The sequence below is a fragment of the Mobula birostris genome, chromosome 1 (genome assembly GCF_030028105.1).
Source record: "Mobula birostris isolate sMobBir1 chromosome 1, sMobBir1.hap1, whole genome shotgun sequence".
Lineage (NCBI taxonomy): Eukaryota > Metazoa > Chordata > Chondrichthyes > Myliobatiformes > Myliobatidae > Mobula > Mobula birostris.
In genome coordinates, this window is record NC_092370.1 from 38838186 (window position 1) to 38861649 (window position 23464).

General features: G+C 42.5%; 1 protein-coding gene across 1 annotated transcript in view; it reads right to left on the bottom strand.

Annotated features, from left to right (window-relative positions):
• sgk3 (serum/glucocorticoid regulated kinase family member 3) overlaps positions 1 to 23464 on the bottom strand; it is a 95696-nt gene that overhangs the window by 25615 nt on the left and 46617 nt on the right. The window contains exons 3-11 of the mRNA XM_072254406.1: positions 23147 to 23230; positions 17353 to 17425; positions 10205 to 10280; positions 3554 to 3641; positions 3375 to 3424; positions 3142 to 3199; positions 2918 to 3001; positions 2689 to 2820; positions 1360 to 1472 (exon numbers count right to left, since the gene is read on the bottom strand). Coding sequence (XP_072110507.1) covers positions 1360 to 1472; positions 2689 to 2820; positions 2918 to 3001; positions 3142 to 3199; positions 3375 to 3424; positions 3554 to 3641; positions 10205 to 10280; positions 17353 to 17425; positions 23147 to 23230 — 758 coding nt within the window. The remainder of the gene's footprint in view (positions 1 to 1359; positions 1473 to 2688; positions 2821 to 2917; positions 3002 to 3141; positions 3200 to 3374; positions 3425 to 3553; positions 3642 to 10204; positions 10281 to 17352; positions 17426 to 23146; positions 23231 to 23464) is intronic.

Consider the following 23464-nt stretch of genomic DNA (forward strand, 5'->3'; position numbering starts at 1 on the left):
ACTCAGGGAAGGACAGATGAACTTCTTACAGACAGCGTTGGAATTGAACTCCGAACAGTTGAAGGAAACAACTGTGCCATCAGGCAGCACTCACTCACCAAAAGGAGCACAGTAGTTTGGGTTCAATCAGGATACCTCAGCTCCAGTTTTCGTTACAACTTTTATTGGTCAAATATGTTCAAATACCATACACTGGGGAATGAATACACCTCTTCACATAAATAAGTCTTTGTTTGTAGCATTAAGCATAGAAGAAAAAGTGTAATAGCTGGATTTCAGATCAGATCATGATGGATCAGATCACTTTTGCTTTAGTGTGCTAGCTCCAAGATCAGGGTTCAATTCTTGCTGCTGTCTATAAGGAGATTGCATGTTTCTCCATGATGGCGTGGGATTCCTCCAGGTGCTCTGGTTCTCTCTCACATTCCAAAGACTTACAAGTTAGGGTTAGTAAGTTGTGGACATACTATCGTGGCACTGGAAGCATGGTGACACGTGGGCTGACCACCCCCCCCCCCAGTACATCTTGGACTGTGTTGGTCATTGACACAAAAAAGAGCATTGTACATGTGACAAATATAAGGTCATCTAATCATGCTTGAGTAGAGCATCAGCATAATGACAAAATCCACAAGCAGCTTAAATATTGATCAGTTACAGGCACTCAATTTCCTCAAAACTCTAGATATCAAATGCCAAAACTAGTCGAGGTCTTTTCCTGAGGCTGTAACAAGCAGAAAAGATGAGGGAGAACCAATGGATGTGGTACATGTTAGATACTCTGCAGGCCTTCGATAATGTGCCACGCAAGAGATCAATAACCAAATTAGAGCACAAGGGTTTGGGGGGGGCGGGGGTAATGTACTCATAGACCAAAAATAAGAATCCATTGGAAACTCATAGGGTACAGGAGATGTTTATTATCTATATCAATGATTTGGAAGCAGAGCCTAAGTTTTATATATATGAAATAAACACCAGGTGGCCTGTGCAAAAATTGCTTCAAGGCTTCAAGACAACACAGTCTAAGTAACACATGAAGCTCACATATGATGGAATATATTTTGTCATTCATGTTGGTAGGAATGTTTTTTTTAAATGGATCAAAATTGAAAGGTGTCATTGTTCAGAAGGACCTGGGTGTCCTTGTGCATAAAGCACGAGAAGTTAATGTCCAAGTACAGCAAGCAATTAGCAAAGCAGCTTTATGTTAGATTCCAAGTACAGCAGTGAGCCAGACCTGAGGCATTACCTGGCCTCATCCTGCTCTTACTTTATTGTTTTGTATTACCTAGAAGTAAAATTCAGCCTTTATAATTCAGAGTGATGTTTTGCATTGAATTCGAAGTGATAGTTTACCTGTAAACAATATTGAGTGAATGCAAGTATCCCAGTGCACTGGCTATTTCTGCAGCATAAAATCTGGCTCTGTCTTCAGGGAAGCAGCGCTCTCTTTGTAGATGGAAAAACAACTAAAATTCATATAGGATAAGTACATTAACTCACGCAACCATGAAAAGAAAAATACCATATTCATGTCAAGTTAATAGGCTGAACTTTTTTTTTTAAAAAAACATACAACAGATTCATTACAGCTAAAATGGAAAACCTTCAACTTGCATTAGATGTAATAATATTCCCACAACTTGCATTACATTGTGCCTTCAACTTAGTATAATATCTCAGGGTCCTTCATAGTATTGCAATCAGACAAGAAATGACATTGAGAAGAAACATTTGCAGGGCTGACTAAAGGTTTGATGGAAGTAGAGTTCATGTCCTTAAGTAACTGAGAGGTAAAGGGCTCAGAAAGGAACTACTAGAAGGTTGAAGGCATGTTTGGAGCATAAATTGAGATATACAGATGCCGTATATAGAGAGGTCCAAATTATGTAGAGGACTAGAGGAGGTTACAGAGATGAGGAGAGAGAAAAAAGGAGGCAAGGAGGGATGTAAATAAAAGAAATTTACAAGAGGTAACAGCAAATTGTAAATTGAGTGAAGAGATAGATACTGAACAGGACCTAATACATGTTATGAATATTAGCGATACTCAATAAGCTCCTGTTTTTGAAATGTAGAAACCAGAAGATAGGAAGTTGGCTTCAGATCATAGCAAATTTGATTGTGGGAATTAAATTTTATGTTTTAGTAAAAAGGTCCATTGTACGTTTTTGAAAGTTAAGAACTTTTAGGTCAGAACCATCAGAGGGCAAGTGAAGTTAATGAACTGAGATTACCTGCACTTACACAGGCAAGAAGCTTGTTTACAGGAAATCGCAAGTGCAGTTTTGCACACCATTTTGAAACAAGGAACAGATTACCTGCACCATCTTACATAGCAATGACCAAGCTAAAGGTAAAATAAGCATAAAACAGATACATCAAAATAAACAGGAAGATTATATCTACAAATGTGTCTAGTTAGTGGTTCTGCATGTCAGTTGTTTGCTTTTATAGAGTCATCAAAAAGTACAGCCCAGAAACAGGCCCTTCGGCCCATCTAGTCTGTGCTAAACCACTTAAACTGCTGACCCTCATCTGAGTTTTATGATACTGAATTTTCATTTCAGTATCTGTGCCAATTTTCATATGTTAAACATACTACAATCTATCTCTGCTGTTATATGAAGAAAATCATAATTCAGTGATTTATCACTGCCTACCAATCCAAGTAATAATACTTACCTCCCCACCGTTAATAAAATCCAGGACAAAGTAGAGCTTGTCTGTGGTTTGGAACGAATAATGAAGTCCAACCAGGAAGGGATGTTTTGCATTTTTCAGCAGCACATTACGCTCAGCCATAATGTGCTTTTGCTGCATTAAGAGAATATTTTAAGAACTAGTAAAGTACCATGAAAACAATAAGCTACTAAAATAAATAAATCGCAGTATGTCAAGTTTATAATATTACCTCTTTCTTCTTTAGGATCACTTTCTTATGCAAGACTTTGATTGCATAAAGTTTACCGTCAGCTTTGTGTTTTGCAAGTAGTACCTAACAAAAGTAATTTTATAGTTATAATCCAGATGATTCATCCTTGGAGAAAAATGGTAGACTTTCAATTTCTGAAATTCATACAAAAAGTTAACTTACACAGAAACAGAAGCTGAAGTTAAACATTTAAACAACCTCACCTTGCCAAAGCTTCCTTTGCCAATTAGCTTCAAGAAAACAAAGTCTGTTGGTTTAGCTCTGAAATACCCCAAGAAAAATCAAAATTCTCCATTATGCAATATAGAGTTAAAATACACAACGCATTCAAAATTGTAATACATAATATAATTTCAACAGCACAACACACAAGACTTAATGTACATTTTCAATACAATAACATATATAAATAACTATGATTCTAAGGTGTACTCACTGTGGATTTCCTGAGGGACCAAGATAAATACTTTCAGAGGTAGAATGTTGCTGTTGATAAACATAAACATCTTAGAATCTCAAGCATGATAATGAATTAGATCAATACAGGACCCTGAATGCCAGTCTCTAAGGTAGCATGCACAGTTTAAATCTACAAATTTTCTGCATGTACAGTACCATGTGACCAGGCTTTTCATCCTCATCTTCTGATAGATCAGACTGATTCTTTGGGTTATCCATTTGAAGAAATGCTCGAACTTCGAAACTGAAAACAAACAATAGCAGTTTCCTTAATACTCCAGGAAATAAATTTTTGTTAGATGTTGGAGTAAAATAAAACAAGTAGAATCAATGGTTACAAATATCAGAAACTGCACAAACATCATATTCTAAAGAGAGCTGGACCAGCTCTTTGCAAAGGAATTTAGCAGTTAGCATTAGTACCATCAATATGGTCTCCTGAACTTGCTTTGATCCCCTGATGAACGATTTTCCTCATTTTGTACCAACTTTCCATTCTTTTATCTCCCAGTATACATTTCTCCTAGCTGCTGAGAAATTTCAGGCATCATAAGTATGGGGCAACGCTAATTACCCAAAATAAGCAGATGACATACCAGCGCATTTTCATTCTGAGTCTCAGTGGGAAAGGGCCCCTACTGTGTAGAAAACATTATGTGTGGTCCCAGCACTCAAGAAAGGCCAACCAAAAGTCATGAATGACTACCATCTAGTTGCCCTGATCTCATACATGAAGGCTCTAGAGGTGCTGGTCCTGGCTTACCTCCAACCCCTGGTCAGATCAGCCCTCGATCCCCTGCTGTTTGCATACCAGGAGCACATTGGAGTCGATGATGCTGTCATCTACCTGCTGAACAGAGCCAACTCCCATTTGGATAAGCAGGACAACGCTGTGATGATCAGGTCTTTTGATTTCTCAAGTGTCTTCAGTACCATACAACCCTCATTGCTGGGGGAAAAGCTCCGCTCAATGCAGGTTGGCACTTCCATTGTACCCTGGATAATGGATAGCTTGTGCAGCTTCAGAGCAGTGTGTCAGGTAGCACTGGGGCCCCACAGAGGACTCCATTAGCTCTCTTCCTGTTTACCCTGTATACCTCAGACTTTAGATACAACACTGAGTCATGTCACCTGCAGAAATTCTCTGATGATTCAGCAATAGTTGGGTGTATAAAGGGAGGATGGGAGGATGAATACAGGGCCCTGGAACAGGACTCTGTCAAATGGCGCAAGCTGAATCATCTGCAGCTCAACATCAGTAAGACAGAGGAAATGGTGAAGGACTTTAGGCAGACCAAGCCTGAACCGCTCCCTGTTACTACTGATATTGAGGACGTGGATGTGGCGAGGACCTACAAGTACCTGGGAGTGCACCTGGATGACAGACTTGAGTGGAGAACCAACACAGAGGCTCTGTACAAGTCACCTCTACTTCCTGAGGAGACTGAGGTCCTTTGGAGTATACAGGCCTCTCCTTCACATGTTCTACCAGTCTGTTGTCGCCAGTACAATCTTCTATGCAGTGCTGTGCTAGGGCAATGGCATCAACATGAGTGATGCCAACAGGCTCAATAAACTGATTAGAAAGGCAAGCTATGTTATAGGAGTCAAACTGGACACAATGGAGACTGTGATAAAACAAAACACCCCATGGAAAATCCTAGCAATAACAACAATACAGGGACAAGATCCAGCAACAACTCTCCACCAAAAACACACGCAGCTTATGGCTAGGTCTGCACACAATCACCCACTTCAAACCTAAATGCAGTGATGTTTCTAACATCGCTGCCTCTCTCCCAGATGAACTAAGTCTTTTTGATATTGATATTGCCAACACTGAGCACCAGAGGAGAGCTGCTGAAGTGACCTGCACCTTGGTCATTGCTGTGGCTGAAGTACGCTGGTGTTTCCAACGAGTGGACAGTCGCAAAGCTGCGGGATGGACTGCATCCCAGGGCAGGTACTCAGGATGTGCACGGCACAATTGGCAGGTGTGTTTACAGACATTTTCAATCTCTCCCTCTCCCAGTGCAGAGTGCCCTCCTGCTTCAAAACATCCACCATTGTCCCTGTACCTAAAAAGACCAAGGTAACATGTCTGAACAGGCCGGCGTCCTGTCACACTCACCTTAATAATAAGCAAACAACAGGAATTCTGCAGATGCTGGAAATTCAAGCAACACACATCAAAGTTGCTGGTGAACGCAGCAGGCCAAGCGACATCTGTAGGAAGAGGTGCAGTCGACGTTTCAGGCCGAGACCCTTCGTCAGGACTAACTGAAGGAAGAGTGAGTAAGGGATTTGAAAGTTGGAGAGGGAGGGGGAGATCCAAAATGATAGAAGACAGGAGGGGGAGGGATGGAGCCAAGAGCTGGACAGGTGATTGGCAAAAGGGGATACGAGAGGATCATGGGACAGGAGGTCCGGGAAGAAAGACGGGGGGGGGGGGGGGGAGGGGAGAGACCCAGAGGATGGGCAAGAGGCATATTCAGAGGGAGAAAAAGGAGAGTGAGAGAAAGAATGTGTGCATAAAATTAAGTAACAGATGGGGTACGAGGGGAAGGTGGGGCCTAGCGGAAGTTAGAGAAGTCGATGTTCATCTGTTCTCACTCCATCCTCCCGCCACCCCACTAGGAATAGGGTTCCCCTGGTCCTCACCTACCACCCCACCAGCCTCCGGGTCCAACATATTATTCTCCGTAACTTCTGCCACCTCCAACGGGATCCCACCACTAAGCACATCTTTCCCTCCCCCCCTCTCTCTGCATTCCCTACACAACTCCCTTGTCCATTCGTCCCCCCCATCCCTCCTCACTGATCTCCCTCCTGGCACTTATCTGTGTAAGCGGAACAAGTGCTACACATGCCCTTACACTTCCTCCCTTACCACCATTCAGGGCCCCAAACAGTCCTTCCAGGTGAGGCAACACTTCACCTGTGAGTCGACTGGGGTGATATACTGCGTCCGGTGCTCCTGATGTGGCCTTTTATATATTGGCAAGACCCGACGCAGACTGGGAGACCGCTTTGCTGAACATCTACGCTCTGTCCGCCAGAGAAAGCAGGATCTCCCAGTGGCCACACATTTTAATTCCACATCCCATTCCCATTTTGACATGTCTATCCACGGCCTCCTCTACTGTAACGATGAAGCCACACTCAGGTTGGAGGAACAACACCTTATATTCCGTCTGGGTAGCCTCCAACCTGATGGCATGAACATCGACTTCTATAACTTCCGCTAGGCCCCACCTTCCCCTCGTACCCCATCTGTTACTTATTTTTATGCACACATTCTTTCTCTCACTCTCCTTTTTCTCCCTCTGTCCCTCTGAATATACCTCTTGCCCATCCTCTGGGTCCCCCCACCTTGTCTTTCTTCCCTGACCTCCTGTCCCATGATCCTTTCGTATCCCCTTTTGCCTATCACCTGTCCTGCTCTTGGCTCTATCCCTCCTCCTCCTGTCTTCTCCTATCATTTTGGATCTCCCCCTCCCCCTCCAACTTTCAAATCCCTTACTCACTCTTCCTTCAGTTAGTCCTGACGAAGGGTCTCGGCCTGAAATGTCCACTGCACCTCTTCCTACAGATGCTGCTTGGCCTGCTGCGTTCACCAGCAACTTTGATGTGTGTTGCTTAATAATAAGCAGATGCTTTGACAGACAGGTCAAGGACTACATCTGCAGCTTGCTACCATCCACAATGGACCCCATACAATTCGCCTACCGACACAACCGATCGACAGATGTCGCAACAACCACTGCTCTACATACTGTCCTTACACATCTGGAGAAGAAGGATGCTTAGGTGAGAATGCTGATCTTGGACTACAGTTCAGCATTCAACACCATAATTCCCTCCAGGCTCGACAAGAAGCTCACAGACCTCGGCCTTCACCCTGCCTTGTGTAGCTGGATCCTGGACTTCCTGTCAGATCACCGGCAGGTGGTAAGAGTGGGGTCCCTCACCTCTGCCCCTCTGACCCTCAACACAGGTGCTCCTCAATTTGCAGACGAAACTACACTGATTGCCCTGATCTCAAATAATAACGAGGCAGCCTACAGAGAATTCATCACCCTGACACAGTGGTGTCAAGAAAACAACCTCAATGTCGCAAAAACAAAGCAGCTGGTTGTGGACTACAGGAGGAATGGAGACAGGCTAACCCCTATTGACATCAATGGATCTGGGGCTGGGAGGGTGAACAGCTTTAAGTTCCTCGGCATACACATCACCAAGGATCTCACGTGGTCTGTACATGCAAGCTGTGTGATGAAAAAAGCACAACAGCGCCTCTTTTACCTCAGATGGTTGAAGAAGTTTGGTATGGGCCCCCAAATCCTAAGAACTTTCTGCAGGGGCACAATTGAGAGCATCCTGATTGGCTGCATCACTGCCTGGTATGGGAACTGTACTTCCCTCAATCGCAGGACTCTGCAGAGAGTGGTGCGGACAGCCCAGAGCATCTGTAGTTGTGAACTTCCCACTATTCAGGACATTTACAGAGACAGGTGTGTAAAAAGGTCCTGAAGGATCATTGGGGATCTGAGTGACCCCAACCACAAACTGTTACAGCTGCTACTATCCGGGAAACGGTACGTCAGCATAAAAGCAGGGACCATCAGGCTCCGGGACAGCTTCTTCCACCAGGCCGTCAGACTGATTAATTCATGCTGACACAATTGCATTTCAATCTTATATTGACTGTCCTGCTGTATATATTATTTATTACAAATTATAGATTGCTCATTGCACATTTAGGTGGAGACGTAATGTAAAGATTTTTACTCCTCATATATGTGAAGGATACAAGTAATAAAGTCAATTCAATTCAATTCAATTCTGGACAATGTTTCTCACCCTCTGCATATCACCTTGGCTGAACAGAGGAGCACTTTTAGCAATTGACTAAGACAACTGCTCTGCTCCAAAAAAGTACTGTATGAGATCATTCTTACCCTCGGCCATTAGGTTCTATAATGAGTCAACCTATAGCTGGGGAAGTGATGACCCCCCCCCCCCCCCCCAATTAAACTGTTTGAGGTAACTTTTTTTTATTCCTTTTTACTTCTCTTCTAATATTTGTATATCTGTGCACGTGTAATGCTACTCTGAACCTGTAATTTCCCTTGGGATCAATAAAGCATCTATCTGTCCATGTATAATCTTTACTATCTGTTGTTCTTGCATTTCTCAATACAAGTACCAAATTATTAACTACATGGCACTGAATTTAAGATGATCTTGTAAGTTAACAATCCTATCTGATCTCAGCATCTCTTGTATCTGTTCAACTACAGGAATTTCACTGCTGTTGTCTGTTCACAATACAAAAATCAATATCGGACTTTACAGCTATTACAGACTAGGTTTGACAAAGAAACTGTTGCTCTGATTTAATGAGGATAATTTGAATGTGGTGATATTGTTTTATTAGCTGCTTTCTCATTACATGCGGGGGGAGGGGGGGAACACAAGGACTCTATCCTTTCCCATGCTAGTTCTGGCTTCTGACTTGAACATTCTAATACCAACCACTCGCTGGAAAGCAAAAATGCTGCACACTGACATGCTCCAGAAATCAATAAACAGTGAAAGGCCTCAGAGGTGAAACGCTAACTCTGCTTCCCACATTCTGCTTGATCTGTTGAGCATTTTCTATTTTAATCACATGGTGTGGATCTTGCTAGTTAATAATGAGCTTCCAAGCAGACTGTCAGCATTTTGCCATTTGATAGCAGAGACCTGTTTAGAAGTTGAGGTGTGGAAATTATTGAAAGTTTCTGATGGCTGAATCAGTTCACATTTCCAATAGACTCCATATACATCCAGCACACTTAATGCCGGAGGGTGGGGGGTAAATAACCTCTCGTACTTTGCCCCAAAGTAGCCTGAAGAGCCTTTCGCTCCGGAGCCTGTAGTCAGTGCCTTACTTCAATGAGTTCTATGAAGCTGAAGGATTAAATGACAATACAGAAAGTAAGTTACTTCATTTAATTATTTGATTTTAGCTTAATGTTTTTAATTTTTTGTGCCTTTTTTACATTTTCCCCCACATTCAGCATTTTACAAAAATATTTAAAAATGTATTTTTATTTAGAGATGTAGCACAGTTACAAGGCCAGCCCAACAAACTCGTACCACCCAGCTACACCTGTGTGACCAATTAACCTACTAACCCACATTGGTCACAGGGAGAACGTACAAACTCCTTTCAGGCAATGGCGGAAATGAGTCCAGGCTGCTGGCACTGTAATGCGTTATGCTGACCGCTACATATTGTGCCTCCATTTTTCTTCAATTTTAATCCTTCTGAAGTTCTCTGAGTGTCAGAAACTTTTTAGAATGTTTAATAATTGCTCCCTGCTTCTATTGTGGACAAAGCTAGGATAAGAGTCAAAGAATGCTGGGATCAGAACTTTCTCATCCATTGCTGTTCAGACCCGATGGTTGCTGAGTGCAAGTGGCTGCAGTCTGAGATGCCCATTCAGGCCTTCAAGTTATGCCCTTCACAAATAGATCATGCATGTAAGTACAGGAAAGGGAAGACCACACACTTGTAGAAAGAGGATACCTGATCAACAAAATCCATCCCTGAATTTTCATTCGAGTAACAATTCTGAGAAGCTTTTAAGAAAACATTATAAAATCACAATCCATAAATTAAATCCAGCTAAATAATTGTAAGCTTTCTTAGCTGCAGATAATAACATATTTATTTGCCCTAACCTTCCTCACCCCTCCCAGAAGTCAATTAAAATGAAAATGGTTATCATTTTATGGAATTAGAGAAATAAATCTTACTTTTCACTTAATGACGGATTTGATACTATTTTCTGAATGAATTCATTCAATCCTGCTCTTCTTTGCTTGATAAAAGCTGTTAAAAATAAAAGTTGAAAGAATTTTTATTCTTCTACTCATGTTGACAAACTATTAGAAAACTACAAAGCAATATCAGTTTATTTAAATTGGAACTAATAAAGGCTTCAGTGAGACTAGGGCGTTACACTTAAAGAAAATGCTACAGGATTTAGAATACTTAGGTTACTTCTTGCCCTGTGCATTAATATACAGTAATAGTGAGCCTGAGACAGCCTAGTTAGTGAGAATTGCAGTTTACTTTTCTCCATCTTACAGGGGATTCACACTAATTGACAATTATATTCCTTTAACTAAACTGGTATCTCTAAATTCATTTAGAGATACAGTGTGAAACAGGCCCTTCCAGCCCTTTGAGCTGCACTGCTCAGCAACTCACTGATTTGACCCTATCCTTACCATGGGACAATTTACCTACTATTACCCAGTTAACCTACTAATCAGCAAGTCTTTGGAGCGCGGGAGGAAACAGGAGTACCTGGAGGAAAACCAAGGGAAGTAACGTACAAACTTGCTTACAGACAACACTGGAATTGAACTCTGAACTCCAACGTCCTGAGCTGTAACAGTGTTGCGCTAACTGCTACACTACTCTGGTGCCCCTAATTAAACCCAGATTAGTGATTACACTGAAAGTACAGATAGTTACTAATTACTAATTTGAGATAAGCATGGCAAAACAAGCATCTATTGTAAATAAAGTATGTGGGTATTCAGAATGAAAGGTAATTGAAAGCACCTGGATGCATGACAATCAAAATTGTAGCAAATACATGCAGCTCAAGGGACATCAGTTCAGAATTCAATCAAAATCAGTTTTAACGTCACAGGCATGCCATAAAATTTGTTACTCTGCAGCAGCAGTACAGTGCAATACATTAAAAACTTTAAATTATAACATTAAGTATATATAAAAATTTAATTAAAGAAGTGGTATAAACAGCGAGCAAAAAATCGGTAATGTTCATGACTGGTTCATTGTCCGTTCAGATATCTGATGGCAGAGGGGTAGAAGCTGTTCCTACAATGTTGAACCTGTGTCTTCAGGTTCTTGTACCTCCTCCCTGATAGTGGCAATGAAAAGAGGGTGTGTCCTGGGTGATGGGGGACTGAGTGACAGAGCTGGCGTCTGGGATCTATACATGGAATGTATCAGGGTGATAAGCTGCCTCGACACTTTGTTCCAAGAGTCAGTCACCCCTCAGATTAAGAATTGCAGAACAGGTCAGTCATGAGGAATGAAGGCATGTGATTACAAGTGAAACAAATATGGAGATCTTCAGGAGTGGATTGTGGTCTTCAGGAAAGGGAAGTTGGGGAGATCACACAACAGTCTTCATCGAGGGGTGGAAAGGTGCGCAGCCTAAATTTCCTGGACATCAATATCTCAGAATCTATCCTGGGCTGAACATGTTGGCGCAATCACGAAGAAGGGAAGAAAGCATTGCAGTTTGAGGAAATTTAGTATGTCAATACTCCAGCAAATTTCTACAGATATACCACAAAGAGTATTCTTACTGGTTGCATCACCACCTGGTATGAAGGTTCCAATGCACAGGATCGAAAGAGACTGTACAGTGTTGCAGACTCCATAAGGCACAACCCTCCTTACCATTGAGGATATCTTCAAAAGGTGGTGCCTCCAGAAAGAGGCACCCTTCACAAAGGCCTCTCACTACAGGACATGGCCCATTCTCTTTACTTCCATCAAGGTGGTACAGGAGCCTAAAGATCCACACTTAAGTGATTCAGAAGCAGCTTCTTCCCCTCCACCATCAGATTTCTGAGCACTCTATGAACATGACCTTGTTTTTTTTTCAGGATTTACCTATTATTAGAACTTGCAGTGATTTTTGAAAAACGTCTTAGCACTGTACCACTGCCACAGAACAGAATTCACACATATGTCAGTGATAATAAATCTGATAGTAACAAAGGCGAAATGCTTGAAGCCCGTGTGCACCTAACGAGACAGTGCAGAGGGGACAAATACGCTAACTACAGTACAGTGAGCAAGATACTGTTCTCGGCATTTACAAGTCTGGGGAAGGGATACTTGATGCCAGTGTTAATGACATTTCATCAGTACTGGAGAAAAAATTTGATGGAAAAAGGGAAAAGAATGATTCAGTTGTCACAGTCTATGTGGGATCCATGATTACAAACAGGACTGAGGAAGAGGTTCTTCTGGAGTAGTATGAAGAGCTCAACTCTAAGTTATCAAGTAGAACCAGAACCTGAGTCTAGTACAAATTAGTACGGGGTGAATATAATCAGAGCTGAATGTGAGATTCTAAGAAAGTGTTTCAATTCATAGGAAACTGGCAGCTATTCCATTCCAACAGACTTCACTGCAATTCAGCTTAAAAATAGTTCTGGTGAATTGAGTGAATTGGGCTGCTAATAAGACAGCTTGGAGATAATTTAGAAGTCAAATAGAAAAGGCAAGGTGATATCCTAAGCTTTCAAAATGAGCACTTACAAGGCAGATCTGTTAAGAGGAGGCACAGCATACAACAAACATGAGAGAACATAGCCATATGACCATAGGGAAATAATGGTAAAAATAAACAAATTATGTCTCTTTACCTGAATGCACACGGCATTCATAACATGAAGGGCAGATTAATGGCAAAGGAGAAATAAATAGGCATAGGCTAATAACAGTCATTGCAGGGATGTGTTTATTAAGTGACCAAGATTGGGAATGAACTTTGGGACACAAGCAAAAATGGTAAAGGAAATGGAATAGCTATGATAATAAAGGAAACAGTTAACAGAGAAAGGATTTAAGGTACAGGAAATCAAGCATCAAATCAAAGATAATTAGCAAGTCAACTTTTTTGAACTACACTCCTAAACTATGGAATTCAATACCTAAAACTATAAGGGATGCAGACTCCGTTAACAATTTGGAACATCGGCTCAAAAACTATTTACTTAACTAGCATATTTTTGTCTTTTATTTTCATGTCTGCACTTTATCCCAGAGTAAAACAATTTGAACTACATCGGTTGCATGAAAAATGTTCTATAAATATTATTAATTTGCATGGAGCTAAGAGAAACACAAAGGCAGAAAATATTGATGGAAATATTCTGCATGCTCCAAACAAGTAGAAGGGTGTTATATACATCCGGAAATTAGAGAGGAATGTAATAAAGACAGTACAATAATTATGAGGGTGAAGAATAATCTTGTAGTTAAGAGACCTTTAGGAAATACTTGTCATAATATAATAGAATTATATTAAAAGATTTGGTGCAGTTGAAAGCCAGGGTCTTAATTCTAGGCAAATAAAAGTAAAAAGGTATTAATTACAGTAGATTTGTAAATTATAATAAAACATCTGACTGTAAGCAAGCAATAGCAAACACTAAAGGAATTAAAACACACTTTTAAACAAATACATAGCCCAAAACACAAGCAGCCCACACTATAATTACTAAAAGAAGATGGAGTTAGCATTACGTCAACTTTGCCGAAAAGAACAATGGAGTCAAAGATAGGGGTAAAAGATTTGAAATTAGCGAAGGAGGAAAAATCATTGATTAGGAAAGAAAAAGTAGGAATGAGACTAATACAACAGGAAAAGTGTAATTAGATTGGAAAAGCTTCTATCAATTTATAAAAAGGAAGTGATTTGCAAAAACTAGTATAGGCCCCTTAGATTAAGACGATAGGTTCAGTGAGGTTGGGCTACACTCTTTGCAGCAAAGGAGGATGAGAGGCGACTTGATAGAGGTATACAGGATGACAAGAGGCATAGATCAAGTGGATAGCCAGAAACTTTTTCACAGGGTGGAAATGGCTAATACACAGGGGCATAATTTTAAGATGACTGGAGGAAAGTATAGGGGAATGTCAGAGGTAAGTTGACTTTACACAGAGAATGGTGGGTGCATGAAACACCTGCCAGAGGTGGTGGTAGAGGCAGATGCATTAGGGATATTTAAAAAAACTCTTAGATAGGCACATGGGTTAAATTTATCTTAGAGTAGGTTAAAAAGTCAGCACATCAAGGGCCAAGGGCCTGTAATGTGCTGTAGTGTTCCATTTTCTATGCCAGTCCCTGACAATTCATCCGTAACGTAGGTCATATCTTTATCATTTCCTTTTCTCCCCCAGACAGGAACATACTTATAATCTTGCCTTTAAACACCTCCCACTTACTGGATGTTGCTATGTCCTCAAGGAGCTGCTCCCAATCCACCTTTACCAGACATTATGCTGTTGCAATTAGTCTTCCACCAACATAAAATCTTAACTCTAAGATCAATTTTATCTTTTCCTATGAATACCTGGAAACATACTGAATTATAGTCACCAGATCCAAAGGGTTACTCCACAAACATTTCCTTCACTTGTTTATCTTCATTCCCCAAGGAAGGTAGGACCTCTTCCCTATAAGGACTCAACATACTGCTTTAACTTTTATGAATTCAAACCATCAAAGCCCTATAGACTGAGGCAATCCTAGTTAATATTGGGAAAATAAAATACAACTCCATTGTTTACACTCATTTGCAATTTGTCTATATATCTGCTCTTTTAATTCCGGCTATTGGGAGGCTTATAGAATAATGCCATCAAAATGGCATCATCTTTCTCGCTCGACGTTCTTGCCAAAGCAGTGGTCATCCACTAAGTTCAAAGCAATAATTTTGCTCACTTTATTTCTCATCGGAAATTTGCAATACATAATAAATGGAACGCAATTCTGCACACAAGCAAAAGCATAAACATACAACTTCTATCCGTGCATCAAGATTCTCAGTACAAATTTTTCCACAGATGAACATAAACTTTCATTACATTTAAATTGAATTAGCAAATTCTGCTGAGAAACGAAAATTCAAAAGAGAAACACTTCGAAAGGATATATCCCTTTCAGGATGCACTGAAAGGGGGAAAAGCCTTATCTTTTGTTCTTATGACATCCAACCCGGAGACTTATTAACTTATTCAGATATTAAATTGACTAATTGTTTCAGATTTTTATTTCCTCCCAAACAGAAAATATCTTACATCTAACAACAGGAATTCTGCAGATGCTGGAAATTCAGGCAACACACATAAAAGTTGCTGGTGAACGCAGCAGACAAGGCAGCATCTCTAGGAAGAGGTGCAGTTGACGTTTCAGGCCGAGACCCTTCGTCAGGACACTTACATCTACTCAGCATCTCCTCTTCAGTCAATTAAGTTGGTGCCATCAGAATGACTGGTCAATCCAGCACCAGAGAAATGGCATAGAAACATAGAAAACCTGCAGCACAATACAGGCCCTTCAGCCCACAAAGCTGTGCCGAACATGTCCTTACCTTAGAAAATACCTAGGGTTACCGTAGCCCTCCATTTTTCTGGGCTCCATTAGCTATTACTAGACAACAGGGTGACCTGTTGGGGCACCCTTTGAGAGAAGGGTAGTGCAGTCTTATGAGACCAGAATGAACATTAAATTTTCCTGAATGCTATTGGTATCGCTTTGCTTTTGAAACTGAAGTAGAAAACCTCAGTTTATTAAAGAACGACACGTAGCAAAGCAAACATAGCTCCTCCTCATTTAACGAAGGACACTTTTGATGGCATCATTTCTGGTTTATCTGCCACCGTCGTGCCTCTTGTTGTCATTCTGGAGACGTGCAGTCCTTTCACCCCCCGTCTCTTCATCTCTTCTGCTGTTTGTTCTTTCTCTCTGATCCTGGAGATGTGTATTTCTCAGCTCCTTTGTCTCTTCCTCTCTCCTCCTTCTGTGCCTGTTTTTGTCATTCTGGAAAGGTGCAGCTCTTTCATCCCCCGTCTCTTCAGCTCTTCTGCTGTTTGTTGTCTGTCTCTGATCCTGGAGATGTGCATGTCTTTCCTCCTCTCATCTTTTTTTGTCCTGACTCTTTGATCCTGGAGTCATGCGGCCCTGGCCTCATCCGATTCTTGTTCTCTCCCTCTCCTTGCCGCTTCCCGACAACGTTTGGTGTTATCTCTTGACCATAATGTCCCCCTTCCCTTTCCACATGGCATAATTAGGCTGACCATTTTTTTTTACCCTAATGCTGGATAGAAGATATGAAGCAGTAACACCAAAGGATGCTGATTATTCTTGATTATGTGGTTGGTGCTCTCCTAAATGGACGTGATATAGTCACCACTGTCCTTTGACTGCAGCAAAGGGTTTTATGGGTGTCTCATAGTACGTCATTACAATAAGGTTTAATTATCTCTTATTGATGGATGGCAGCTAGATCTGTCCCAATCCTGCACATGCTGATGGTGATTAGCAGAATGTGACCCCTCGAAATAGAGCTGCCCTGCCCTTTTGCTCCGGTTGGTGTCGCTGCTGAGACTGGCCGTACGCATGCGTCGGGCTGTCGCGTCCCGATTTCCATGATGGCCAATTGGCCCTCGGATGAAAGCCAGCCTGTTGATTTTTGGCGAATGAGCAATTTTATATGAATATATATCCCTGAACTTTGCCTGCATTCTGTAAGTTAGCACATTTTAATTCGATTTAGCCAAAAAAAAAGTGCCACTGTAATGCACCGTTTGCGCTAATTGGAGGTCACAAAACAGATAGACGGACAGAGCATGAGAGTTTTAGTAGTACATAGATATTGTGATAATTATAGGAACTGTGAATACTGTGTGAATCAACACAAGGGATCAAATCCTTAACTGTGCAGGTAACATCAGCTTTGGAAAAAGCTAAAATCTTGCACCTGCTGTCTGATCACAGCTGTCTCTCAGCAAATGCAGAAGAAAGCCTGTTTGTGCTGGTGCAACCTGCAGGAAATGCAATGAATCAGGAACAGGTTAATATTTTTCAACCAACACTGACTTCTGTACTTCAGAATCACATACTATTAACATTATTCTGGGAAATTTCAAAAACTCACGTGACACATTATACTCAAAATAAAATGACACACTTAGATTTACGCTAGGCAAACATACTATTTTTGAAATTCCTGGAACAGGGAAAAAGAGAAACAGAAATCAAAGCACTGGCGCCATAAATGGGCTATATTGTAAACAGCTTTAACTATATCTTGTGTTTTAAATACATAGCAATGATCACCTGGTTCAAAATTGTCTCCAAATATTCTTTTAGCAGGAAGCTTCAAAGGAAACTGTGGTACTGCTTTTTTCAGCTAACAAAAACAAAAGAAGTAGATGCATTAGTACTTCTTTCTAAGAAAACAATTACATTAATTAAAGCAACACACATCAAAGTTGCTGGTGAACACAGCAGGCCAGGCAGCATCTCTAGGAAGAGGTACAGTCGACGTTTCAGGCCGAGACCCTTCGTCAGGACTAACTGAAAGAAGAGCTAGTAAGAGATTTGAAAGTGGGAGGGGGAGGGGGAGATCCAAAATGATAGGAGAAGACAGGAGGGGGAGGGATGGAGCCAAGACCTGGACCGTTGATTGGCAAAAGGGATATCAGAGGATCATGGAACAGGAGGCCTAGGGAAAAAGGAAAGGGGGAGGGGGGGAAAACCCAGAGGATGGGCAAGGGGTAAAGTGAGAGGGACAGAGGGAGAAAAAGGAGAGAGAGAGAGAAGAATGCGTGTATATAAATAAATAACGGATGGGGTACGAGGGGGAGGTGGGGCGTTAGTGGAAGTTTGAGAAGTCAATGTTCATGCCATCAGGTTGGAGGCTACTCAGATGGAATATAAGGTGTCGTTCCTCCAGCCTGAGTGTGGCTTCATCTTTACAGTAGCGGAGGCCGTGGACAGACATAACAGAATGGGAATGGGACGTGGAATTAAAATTTGTGGCCACTGGGAGATCCTGTTTTCTCTGGCGGACAGAGCGTAGTTGTTCAGCGAAATGATCTCCCAGTCTGCGTCGGGTCTCTCAGACTCGCTATCACAGCCATATATCCTTTCTTGGAACGTGCCTTCTGCCGCCAAGTTACTCCAGTTGGCTTTAGGATTCATTTTCGAGCCTCTCAATTTGGACCTTCTGAGGATCCCAAGTACTCACATTTTATTGACTCTGCCCTCCCGTCACTTCTCCCATCAAGCTCTGGAGGCGACCCCCTCCGCCATGAGGAGATATTTGGCGTCCCTATCTCAGACCCTTCCACACCTTCGGGACATGTCTTCACCGTCTGTAAATGGTCCTACCCGTTATTTCATCCTCCGTTGGATCCATGCCTGCAATTGCTGTTTTTTTGACTTTGTCATGTTAGGCGAGGATTGCAAGATCTTACACCTGCAGACCCCAGAGCCTGCTGGCCCTGACGCTAGCAGGCATGAACTTCAGATTGTGGCTCCTGCCATTGATCTCGCCGGCTCCAACACCTCCTCAGGGCATATTCAAAACCCGGACTCCAGCAACGACCATGGAGACATTCAAAGTGATTGCGCAACCACCAACTGCGACTCCAGCTTTGAACTCCAGGTCGGGTCTTTATATGCTGCTACAACAGGAATTCTGCAGATGCTGGAAATTCAAGCAACACACATCAAAGTTGCTGGTGAACGCAGCAGGCCAGGCAGCATCTCTAGGAAGAGGTACAGTCGACGTTTCAGGCCAAGATCTGACGAAGGGTCTCGGCCTGAAACGTCGACTGTACCTCTTCCTAGAGATGCTGCCTGGCCTGCTGCATTCACCAGCAACTTTGATGTGTGTTGCTTTATATGCTGCTATTGTGACTCCCGTCTCCCCTTCCCCCACCACAACTCTGCAACCCCGTCTCCCTCAGATTCCACCGTCAGCTCCTGGGTCCTCAGAGGCCCCATCTTCCTCTCACCCCAACCCTCTCCTCTCCACTGACACCCCCAGCGCCCCCCCCACCTCCGGATCCCACTTCTCATCCGTGCTGGGTCTTTACCATCCCCTCTGACCTTCAACTCTCTGAGGCAGAGCGCTCTGTCCTCAGGAAGGGCCTCACCTTTGTCCCCTTTCGCCACACCTCAGCGAGTTCCGCGTTCGTCATGAGGCTGAACTCTTCTTCCGCCGGTTCCATCTCCGAGCCTACTTGATCAGCAAGAACTGTTCCATCCCCACCGAAGACCCCTTCTCCCGTCTTCAACCCTCCTCTTCTTCATGGACACCCCGCTCTGGTCTTCTGCCTGCTCTGGATCTCTTATTGCTAACTACCGACGGACATCAACCATCTCGACTTCACCTCACCTTGTTCCCATTCCAACCACACTCCTTCCGAACGCTCCTGCTCTCCACTCCCTCCGCACTAATCCTAACCTTACTATAAAACCTGCCGATAAGGGGGGTGCTGTTGTAGTCCGGCGTACTGACCTCTACCTTGCCGAGGCACAGCAACAACCCGCGGATACCTCCTCTTATTTACCCCTCGATCCTGACCGCACTAAGGAGCGCCAGGCCATTGTCTCCCACACCATCACCAACTTTATCCGCTCAGGGGATCTCCCATCCACTGCTACCAACCTTATAGTTCCCACACCCCGCACTTCCCATTTCTACCTCCTACCAAGATCCACAAACCTGCCTGTCCTGGTAGACCTATTGTCTCAGCTTGCTCCTCCCCACCAAACTCGTTTCTGCATACCTCAACACAGTTTTATCCCCCCTTGTTCAATCCCTTCTTACCTATGTTCGTGACACTTCTCACGCTCTTAAACTTTTCGATGATTTTAAGTTCCCTGGCCCCCACCGCTTTATTTTCACCAGTCCCTATATACTTCCATCCCCCATCAGGAAGTTCTCAAAGCTCTCCACTTCTTTTTGGATTCCAGACCTAACCAGTTCCCCCCTCTACCACCACTCTGCTCCGTCTAGCGGAATTAGTCCTTACTCTTAATAATTTCTCCTTTGGCTCCTCCCACTTCCTCCAAACTAAAGGTGTAGCTATGGGCACCCGTACGAGTCCTAGCTATGCCTGCCTTTTCGTTGGCTTTGTGGAATAATCTACGTTCCAAACCTATTCTGGTATCTGTCCACTTTTCCTTTGCTACATCGACAACTGCATTGGCGCTGCTTCCTGCACGCATGCAGAACTCGTTGACTTTATTAACTTTGCCTCCAACTTTCACCCTGCCCTCAAGTTTACCTGGTCCATTTCCGACACCTCCCTCGCCTTTCTAGATCTTTCTGTCTCTATCTCTGGAGACAGCTTATCCACTGATGTCTACTATAAGCCTACTGACTCTCACAGCTATCTGGACTATTCCTCTACTCACACTGTCTCCTGCAAAAATGCTATCTCCTTCTCGCAATTCCTCCGTCTCCGCCGCATCTGCTCTCAGGATGAGGCTTTTCATTCCAGGACGAGAGAGATGTCTTCCTTTTTTAAAGGGGCTTCCCTTCCTCCACCATCAAATCTGCTCTCAAACGCATCTTCCCCATTTCATGCACATCTGCTCTCACTCCATACTCCCGCCACCCGACTAAGAATAGGGTTCCCCTTGTCCTCACCCACCACCCCACCAGCCTCCGGGTCCAACATATTATTCTCCGTAACTTCCGCCACCTCCAACGGGATCCCACCACTAAGCACATCTTTCCCTCCTTCCCCCTTCTGCTTTCCGCAAGGATCGCTCCCTACGCGACTCCCTTGTCCATTCGTCCCCCCTCCATCCCTCCCCACCGATCTCCCTCCTGGCACTTATCCTTGTAAGCGGAACAAGTGCTACACATGCCCTTACACTTCCTCCCTGACCACCATTCAGGGCCCCAGACAGTCCTTCCAGGTGAGGTGACACTTCACCTGTGAGTTGGCTGGGGTGATATACTGCGTCCGGTGCTCCCGATGTGGCCTTCTATATATTGGCGAGATGCAACGCAGACCGGGAGATCGTTTTGCTGAACACCTACGCTCTGTCCGCCAGAGAAAGCAGGATCTCCCAGTGGCCACACATTTTAATTCCACATCCCATTCCCATTCTGATACGTCTATCCACGGCCTCTTCTACTGTAAAGATGAAACCACACTCAGGTTGGAGGAACAACACCTTATATTCCGTGTGGGTAGCCTCAAACCTGATGGCATGAACATTGACTTCTCAAACTTCCGCTAATGCCCCACCTCCCCCTCGTACCCCATCCGTTATTTATTTATATACACACATTCTTTCTCTCTCTCCTTCTCCCTCTGTCCCTCTCACTTTACCCCTTACCCATCCTCTGGGTTTTCCCCCCCTCCCCCTTTTCCTTTCTCCCTAGGCCTCCTGTCCCATGACCCTCTCATATCCCTTTTGCCAATCAACTGTCCCAGGTCTTGGCTCCATCCCTCCCCCTCCTGTCTTCTCCTATCATTTTGGATCTCCCCCTCCCCCTTTCAAATCTCTTACTAGCTCTTCCTTCAGTTAGTCCTGACGAAGGGTCTCCGCCTGAAACGTCGACTGTACCTCTTCCTAGAGATGCTGCTTGGCCTACTGCGTTCACCAGCGACTTTGATGTGTGTTACATCAGCAACAAATACTTTTGAGTCTGAAAGCTAAGTTAATATTTCATGCCAACGTCCTTTTATATGTTCTGATGACATGTCATCTCTTTGGAATGTGACCTCTGTTCTCTCTGCAATATATATAGATATAGATATATATAGATATATAGATATAGATATATATAGATATATAGATATAGATATATATAGATATATAGATATAGATATATATAGATATATAGATATAGATATATATAGATAGATATATAGATATATATAGATATATATAGATAGATATAGATAGATATATATAGATAGATATAGATAGATATATAGATATATATAGATATATAGATATATATATATAGATATATATATAGATATATATATATAGATATATATATAGAGAGAGAGAGAGAGAGAGAGAGAGAGAGAGAGAGAGAGAGAGAGAGAGGAGAGAGAGAGAGAGAGAGAGAGAGAGAGAGAGAGAGAGAGAGAGAGAGAGAGAGAGAGAGAGAGAGAGAGAGGAGAGAGAGAGAGAGAGAGAGAGAGAGAGAGAGAGAGAGAGAGAGAGAGAGAGAGAGAGAGAGAGAGAGAGAGAGAGAGAGAGAGAGAGATATATATATATATATATATATATATATATAAAAACACACACACACACAGAAAAATGGGTTCAGTGTCCATTTAGGAACTGTATGGCAGAGGGGAAGAAGTTGTTCCTGAATCACTCAGTGTGTGCCTTGAGGCTTCTGTACCTCCTTCCTGATGGTAACCATGAGAGGAAGGCATGCCCTGGGGTGTTGTTGGTCCTTAATAATGGATGCTGCCTTTCTGAGGCACTGCTCCTTGAAGATGTTTTGGATACTATGGAGACTAGTACCTAAGATGGAGCTGACTAATTTCTGTAGCTTCGTTCGGTCCTGTACAGTGGTCCCTGCATACTGTAGAATGCAACCTGTCAGAATGCTTTCCACTATACACCTATAGAAGTTTGAGTGTTTTAGGTGACACACCAAATATCCTCAAACTCCTAATGAAATACTGAGTATTCCAGCATTTTCATTAAGTCACTATTTATCTTCGGCTGTATTTATTTAATGTTGGAATCAGGAATAATGAAAGCTGTTATCGCTCCTTGTCTTAAAAACTAACAGCGAACTCAGCTATATTTACTTTTAGTTACAATTAGTGTCTTTGTTCATAAAACAATTTCAGTTTTGTGTTTGAAGATCCTTTTAATGGACAATATCTTTAAGTTAAAACTGCAGGTTCTACAGTAAACTGATTCATGTGATGACCTAATGGATTTAAAGCCAATTACATAATGATTTTAAGAAAGGAAAGATGCCTACTGCAGGAACTGAAAGATCATTCTTAAAGATAAGAGATGCAGTTTAATTCAGAAGTTCAGAGTACTTAGCTAACATCATGCTACCTGACGATAAACAAGGAAAAAATATATTGTACATGCAACATGTACTCAGTAAACTTACTGTGTTGTACAATTTATCAAATTCAGCATAACGTCTCAAGACGAACCATTCATTCCTACCGACTCGCACTAGTACTTTGTAAACCTGTGGAAAAGGATAATTACAATAGGAAGAAACCAAATTCCAAATATTATGAACCAATCCATCAGTTTGTAACATTATTTTGATCTATATTCAATGAACATTTAATTTAGATGCTGTGAAGTAAGATTAGTCGATATTCTTTGCACTTTCTACAATTCTACCATTTCACCTAAGGAGGAGGCAGAAGAGGATATACACATATTCTAACCATTGTGCAATCTGTTATTGATTTAG